At 36.9% G+C, this 7881-nt stretch overlaps 1 protein-coding gene across 1 annotated transcript; it reads right to left on the minus strand.

Moving 5' to 3' along the window:
* Nucleotides 1-2542: 2542 nt before the first annotated feature.
* Nucleotides 2543-6728, minus strand: ssu72 (SSU72 homolog, RNA polymerase II CTD phosphatase). Its single transcript, XM_037679512.1, has 5 exons — nucleotides 6449-6728; nucleotides 5589-5732; nucleotides 4238-4377; nucleotides 3990-4108; nucleotides 2543-3260 (listed from the first exon to the last, which is right to left on the minus strand). Exons 1-5 carry the CDS (start codon nucleotides 6526-6528, stop codon nucleotides 3159-3161), a joined length of 585 nt encoding a protein of 194 aa, XP_037535440.1. The 5' UTR covers nucleotides 6529-6728; the 3' UTR covers nucleotides 2543-3158.
* Between the last annotated feature and the right edge of the window lie 1153 nt (nucleotides 6729-7881).

Here is a 7881-nt window from a genome sequence, read left to right on the forward strand (position 1 = left end):
ATCTATCTATCTATCTATCTATCTATCTATCTATCTATCTATCCATCCATCCATCCATCCATCCATCCATCCATCCATCCATCCATCCATCCATCCATCCATCCATCCATCCATCCATCAGATCAGAGCTTGTTTTGTTCAGAAAAACTTTACAGATTAAAAATATATGCATAATTGAAGATTAGACATTGATTTGATTTTTGTGCGTCTACATTTATGAATAAATTAATTTGGAGCTGTAGAGGAAGTCATTTTGCTTGTTCCAGCCTGAGTTTAATACTATTTGAATCTAGTGTTGTGGCCTGTCTCATCTGAAATTCTATTTTAGAAAGTAGTTTAAAATATGTTACTGTGTGTACAATAAAAAAAAAAATAGTTATGGCTACTATCAATATTTAATCTTAGTTTCAGAAACTCTGCATGGACAGATATCAATTGAGTTTCTTTAGCTTAAAGTGGAAGTGGCAGGTGAAACATCTGCTTCTAAACTAATCTGGGAAATGTTTCAGCACATCTTTTCTTTTACTGGTGAGAGCTAATTTACTTGAGTTAACTTCATCCTTATTATCTTATTGTTGCTTTTCTGTTCATAAAATCAAATCTTTTTAAGATACAGTTTAGATAGACTTAAGACTAGAGTCATGTATTTCTTAGATGTGTAACCCTTTCACCACCTGGCTCTTTATATCTTGACAATAACTATTTAATATAGGTCCTAATTAAAGTCCAGTTACATTATGGTGAAAGACATTCCAATGTATTTTAACTGTGTCTAGAAGGATAACTGATTCTCAAGAGGTGGTACCAGTGGGGGAGTCTGTGTGAGGTTAATGATGTCCAGTTAACCAGTTAATACAAGGTGAAGTGTCAGTAGTTACAGCCAGTTATGAATCTTAGTGCACCACGATAGACAGCATCCAACATCTGCAGGGTGCTGAAGTGTTCATGTAAATAATGTCACTGTCATCAATGGAGGGAAGGAAAGTCACAGTTACAAGGTGTTTCCTAGCATTCAGAGTCAGGATCTGTTTCTGGAAAAGAAACCCAGTTTAACTTTTAATTTCTTTACTAGGTTTTCCACATAGAGCTTTAAAGAGAGATGTGACCAACTTCCAGTTTCTGTCCATAATTGTCCAGTTTTAAGACTGGGCTTAAGATTTTCCTTTTTGATACATCCTTTAGTTAGGGTTGGATTGTTATGCTGCCTTAAGCTTTACTGGAGGACAAATTGACCTAATTTCCTTAAATGAATAGTTAAAATTGAAGTTTTCATTTGATACTATTTCTATCTAAACATGCGATTTTTGATCTGCCATTGATCTGTTCTCAAACCCAGCGGGTCGAAGCAGATCGCTTGTCCTGTCTGGTTCTACTGGAAGTTTCTTGCTCATGAGGGAGTTTTTTCCTTTCTACTGTCGCCTTCGTGCTTGCTCAAGATGAGAGTTCTGTGATGGAGTTAAACTCAAAGCCGTCTGCTCCTCAGATAAATAATGTTAAATTATGTGAATGTTTCTGTTCAGTGCCCTGAGATGACTTCTATTGTGGCGTGGCGCTATATAAATAAACTGAATTGAATTAAAATGTGTATTTTAACATTTTTCTAGAACTATGAAATAATCGGTTTACCCAAGTATTCATTACAGAATATAATACAATCAGTGCCCCAGTGCATTACAATGAGATTAGACTATTTTTCCAATAAAACACAAAATATCCTGAATGTAAAAATAATCAGGTTATCACAGAAGAAATGTATAGATTAAACACTTTATTTGTACAATTCAAATTTAATCAACACAAATGTAGCAACTTCAAGCATTTGATGGAAAAATAAACTAGAAGTTGTCATAGTTAAGCATGAATTGTTGGACTTTTATATTTGTTTAAAGGGATACAAATGTTCTCAGCTCTGGACAATCTTCTGCAGCATTTAAACAAAACAGATTTTCTTAGAGCACATTAAAAATAATTGAATTGTTAAACATAAGAGGAAAAACTGGAAAAGAAAACATACCAACATGAAAACAAGTACCGCTCAGTAAATTTATTTAAACTCAATCAAACCTGGTCTACAATCCTAATTCATATATTTAGATAAGTAAATGACCCCAGATACAACACATGTAAAACAACTACTCTGCAATTTCAACTTTTATGAATCAATCCTGGCACCAGTGATGCATCGACCGTAAAACAGTTCCCACTTCAGAGAAGTCTGAAGACACAGGAAAAGATGCTTTAGCTCCCTAAATGCAAATCTATTAGTCCTGTCCCATTTTCTCCATAAAGAGTTTACCATCCAAAAACATGAACAGCCCAGTCTTCATCTATTCACCTTACCAGTTCATTCTACTGGGAAGATTTTGTTTAAAAAAGAAAATTTAGAGAAAAAGGAATAAAATTCTGGAGCTCTACAAAAGCAACGAGCCATTGAAGTTTCTGATGTCTTTCTTTAGTTGATTTATATTTACATACAGAAAAGTCAGGCACTCAAAACTGAACTTGCAGTTCAAAAATAATTACAAAGCCTTAATTCTTTCCATTTACCAAAAAAAAAAAAAAAAAAAAAAAAGAACAGAAGCCCTGAAAGACACCATTGCAGTTTAAATAAGAATCAGCACGTCGTATAGAGATCAACGCACAAGTCTCGGTTTGGTTATTCGTTCTTAGCCGCCCACCCCTTTTTAACTTAACTCATCTACAACATAGTTGCACAAAAAACAAATACATTTAATATTTCTCCTGCGTGTAAACATTTACCGTCCCAACTTAATTAAAACTAATACTGAACACATTACAGTAATAAATCTGGAAAAGAATAAACAAATGTGCTGTACTGAAGATCAGTTCAATCTAGGATGTGGGCGTCATGGCTCTCCCTGAGGAGACATGTTTGTGGTTTCACTTGATGGGAATGAGGAGAGGATCTTAACTTGAGTTTGGAGAAACAAAGGCAGAATGAAAGCAGCATTTCAATCCTCTTAGGAGGACCAGCTCATCATTACTTCCATCTATTGTTTGAGGTCCTGACCTGAAGTGCTATCGTCTTTGCACACAACTGTTCTGGACACGACTAAAATATAAAGCCCGTTTGTCCGTATCCCGTTTGATTGCTTGGGGGGTCCTGATGTGGGTTTATTGCAAATATTTGTGGTGCATCAGTAGAAGCAAACGGTGTGAAGAAAAGGCCTGTTGCTCTTGTCCTCAAACTCTTGTAGGAGCTCATCAATCTCATTCTCCATGTCGTCAGTGTGCTGGATCTGCAGGGACGACAACAGCCAAGGTTTCATTTAGGGTGGAAACAAGCAAACATGACACTAATGAGACTTAATCAGTGCATACAGCTGTGTGCACGTCACATGATGTCCACTGAGTAACACACACCATACGCAAGAGAAGTGGGTCTCAGTTTAGTGACGTACCCCCTAAACCTACAGAAAATATCTGGCTGGGAAATAAAATCATTGTGCTGTTATGTGGCTAAATCCTTAAACTTTCTGATAATCAAAATGCCCTTTTTTAATAAAAGGAAAATAAAGATGTGATTTAAAACAAAATCTAAATTTATCTGTCTACACAAAACTTGAAAACAAATTTAACTTATTTATATGTTGAGCAGCATTGCTGCTACAATTCAACCATGAATACATCGTTTCCAAGGCAGGAGTGACAGGAGCCTGGCTGGCTCAGAGCACCTGGACACGGGGCTTAATCTGATTAGATTAGGAATAACAAAGATGAATAGCCTTCAAATTGTAAAATTAGGTTCATGGTGCTTGGTAAACTTTTAGTGTATTTATGCACGGCACACTATTCTTAATGGGCTTAAAATATGCAAGTGGCACTGGAATGCCTTCAAGGACCCCCTGGGGTACACACTCATTTGAGAACCACTTCTAGTGAATGATAACGTAGACATCCTAGATTATATTATGATTTGTCAAAAACAAAACAAAAAAAGCAGCTCGGGAGCCCCATTCTTCACTTACACACTGACACAGCTCACAGATGAGGAAGGCGCCTAACGTGGCTTCCTCGTGGTTGTCCTGAATATCTACATTGATAACATGCACAGGCTGTAAAGTTTCCTGTTCTCTTGAATTCAAATCTAGAAAAGGAGAAAACAAACAAAAAAAAGGACAAGTGAGCACAGGAAAACTTTTATTATTGAAGAACACAAAACAAAAATCCAACAAGTTTAGAAAGAGCAGTTTATCTTTTTCTGCAAAGTCCTCACCCTCCAACACTTGGTCATAGACTCTCTCTTCACAGGTGACGACCAGGTCGAACTTGTCCTTGCATAGCTGGAAGCGCTCCGGCTTTGCTTTGATGCGCTTGTTACGGTCCAGCATGTGCAGGATGCCATTCTGTGTGTATCTGATGAGTGGAGTCAAGGACAAAAGCAGCAGCAAGAGAGAAACCAAAACCAGCAGTGATCTTTAACTCAGAAAGGCTGTTTAACACGCACATGGACATTTATCTGAGGACTATGAGCCTTCACGCCACAAGGGGGCAGACGTGAGCAGGGCTGATAAAAATCTACAGCTCCCTCTAGTGGTGACATTAATAAACGTGTGTTTGTGGAAAGGGAGATGGGAGTGCACTTCCTGTTAAAAAACTACTTCTAGAGGAAGTAAACCGTTTTAAGATACTATCAAATGTACAATTACTGCAACAGGAATTCATGAATACTGATTGCCCTAAATTGTGCCTCACATTTCTGTGACCTGTGTCAAGTTATTACTGGTGGCAGCACTTGTACACAATGTGATTTACAGGACAGATTTTAAACACTAAAAATTTGAATCTGGCAGACACTATGCTTACACACTAAAAGTGATGCATAAAAAGTGGAAATATATATATATATATATATAAAAAAGCAAGAGCCCACTCACAACCAGAATTCAATGGGTTCTTGAAAATACTAAAAGCAACATGTCTGCAAAAACAAAAAAGCTCTTTTAAAAAGTCAGAGGAGTTAAGATTTGTGGCCAAATGGGAGGTCCAAATAGTTGCACATCACTATTTTGTCTTTAAATGTAGTGTCTGTATATTTTTTTTATGAAGACTAAAGCCACTTACCTTAAATTTACATTTTTGTAAAAAAAAAAAAAAAAGTATTTAAACAATTTAACCTATTAATAGGTTTCTCCATTTTAACAAAACATTTTTCTTATTTTCTTACCTGTTGATAATTTTCATAGAACCTCCAGCTACTGACCAGCTTTTAATTGTGCATACAAGGCACCAGCAGCTGCTTACTAAAGTAACTTGCAACAAAAAAAGGGGGGAAAGTTAGAAATAGTGGCAACAGGCAACCTTTAAAAGTAAACGAACTGTATGACATTATGATGTGGGCATCTTAAAGATGCGAAGCCTCCTATCCTTGAAATAGACATTTCCTTCCCCATATTTTATAACCAAGCTTGTGTCAGCAACTTCCATAAAATCCCTACATGTGATTCACCCACAGGTGAACTCCCATTGTCCGAAGACAAAGACCAATAAACACACGGGTCATGCTTCCTTATGTGGCTTTGAGTGGATGTGTCTAAGTGAGGAAAAGCTGAGAGTGAAGGGGATACAGTTCCTTGTCCTTGCGGACCAAATCGTTGTACATCTGCTCATAAGTTGTTTTGAAGTCATACACATTAGGTTTATCCGGGGAAGGACCGGGTAGCTTCACGTGAGTCCCCGTCCCAAACGATCGCACTTCAAATCCACGTTTGCTGCACAGACAAAAAGATCAGATCATTAAAAAACAACAAATTTATAAACAGCATCTTTTAGGCAAACTATAATCAACCTCTTTGCATTAACAATTGTAGACATTTAAATGCCAGTGATCCTGTTTTATTGTGCTGTCACTACATAACTTGTTATTTTTTTTTATTTATTACAAGTGACCCATCAGTCACTGAGCAGCACATCTCTTTTCAGCTTTGTTACTAAAAAAAAAGTTCAATAACTATTTTAAAAGGTGAATACATTCTAGTAAAAGAACACAAATATGGATGAACACCACCGATAATTAAAAAGAGACTTGGGGAAGAAAAAAAAAAAAAAAAAAGTTAATCAAAGGGTGTTGCGCAACTGCAGTGTCATCCTTCCGGAACATTTCCGTCTAGGGGGCGCTGTTGTCAATTTGTCACAAAAGAAGGGGAAAAAAAAAATGAGGCCTCTAAAAAGATCTTGATGATGTACAAAGTGTCGACGATTGTTTTAGAAAACAAAACACCTGAATCCAAAACAAATTTAAGAGTTTAAAGTAAGCTACAGGTCAAAGAAGTGCGTGTCCTTTGTTAAACTGCGTCGAGGCCTGCCGGTCTGTCAGTGTCGGCAGTGCGGCGACTTGAGACCGGCTGAGAAAACGACTCGACACGGCACGGATCTGGTTCACTTCCTGCTCTTTCCTGTTGCCTTCCTCCCGGCGGCTCGTCTTTACCTGAGGATATTGTGCGCTTCCATACTGCGGTTCTGGTTGCTCGAGCACACAACCGCTACACGGAGCGTGTGGCTCGGCATTGCGACTCTCCGGCTGAAACTAAACTGTTACAAACGGTTAGAAACTAACTAAAAGAGTTTGTTGTTTTAATTGTGATAAGAAAAACGAGAGAAAAAACGCCGTCAATATCACGTTTAACGATGAGGTTAAACGATGTTGCGTTTCGAGAACAAAAAAAAAGAGGATTTTCAGGCCGACTCCTTTTGAAGCAGGAAGTTAAAATGGCGGATCCGACGCGAGCGAATGCAGCTTTATAAAGTGATGTCAATGGTGGGCGGAGCTTCAGTGTGATTTAAAAAATTTTTTTAACCGTTTTAAATTTGTCTCCATCTTTGTAGTCCTTGTGTTATTGTGCTTATTCAGTTTTATCTTTTATATTTTGTATCTGTTCACTACTATTCCTTAATATTAATAATTTCTTGATAACTGTACAAATGACACGAAATGAAATGAAAGCACATTATCTACCAGACTTGGCAATAACTATAAAATAAATCTTTGTAACTTACATGGTACTGCTTTTATAAACCCAAATCAATGATATATAAGTTTATCTAGTGATATTTTGAAAATCCATACCTAATCCCCCACAGGTTTTGTAAAAAGCCTTAAGTTCTTTATACAAACCAGTTTCATAACTCACCTGCTCAGTGTTTTTTGACTTTCCTGCATCATTTTTTCAGGTTTTTAGATTTTAGTTGTATAACTTTGTCCATGTCATGTTTACTACCTTGTGTCTCATCTTGCTTCTTTCCAGATCTGCAGACAGACTGCAACAAGAGATCCTCCCTGCCCACAGCCAGCATCTATAAAAACTCTTTAGTGAAGCCAGGATAATGAGTTATAACAACATTTAATTTCCCTTCGGGATTAATAAAGTATTTCTTAGACTGAATCAAGTTTGTATTGATGCAACTGCAGCACATTTAATACACTGATTTGTTGCTAAAATGTATTTAATTTACGATTTGGTCTTTTTGTCCTTATTTCTAACTCTGTTAACATCTGTCAGTAAGTTTTAAAATATGAAATACTGAGATTTTCTTATCCATCTTGTGAGACAACCCAAAACTTTTATTACGCTGTTGTTGTTTTTTATTATGAGGCCTCATGGTGGTCTCATTTCTAATGAATCAAGACAAGCTTACTGCAGGTGGACTTACCACAGAACCTTTTGGATTCTGCCTCAGTGGTCTGACAGCTACAACCAACATCACTCATCCATTTCTTCCTTGTTGCTCTTTTTGTGGTCATTGCAGGAAGCAATTAGTTCTAAAAAAGGAAGTATATAGTGGCTTCTAAGATCAACTATATATACATATATATATATATAATATGCAGTACTAGGCTACATATAGTGTTGTCCTGTTCTT

Source organism: Nematolebias whitei, chromosome 7 (assembly GCF_014905685.2).
Source record: "Nematolebias whitei isolate Nwh7 chromosome 7, NemWhi1, whole genome shotgun sequence".
In the NCBI taxonomy this organism is placed as follows: Eukaryota; Metazoa; Chordata; class Actinopteri; order Cyprinodontiformes; family Rivulidae; genus Nematolebias; species Nematolebias whitei.

Bases quoted from the DNA above. Each gene is read 5' to 3' on its own strand.
- ssu72 (XM_037679512.1), bottom strand. From the start codon at position 6,528: ATGCCGAGCCACACGCTCCGTGTAGCGGTTGTGTGCTCGAGCAACCAG. The intron at 4,378-5,588 runs GTATCCCCTTCA...TCCACTCATCAG, and splicing joins GTCCGCAAGGACAAGGAACT to ATACACACAGAATGGCATCC. The intron at 3,261-3,989 runs GTAAGTGAAGAA...TCGTCCCTGCAG, and splicing joins TCTGTGAGCTGTGTCAGTGT to ATCCAGCACACTGACGACAT.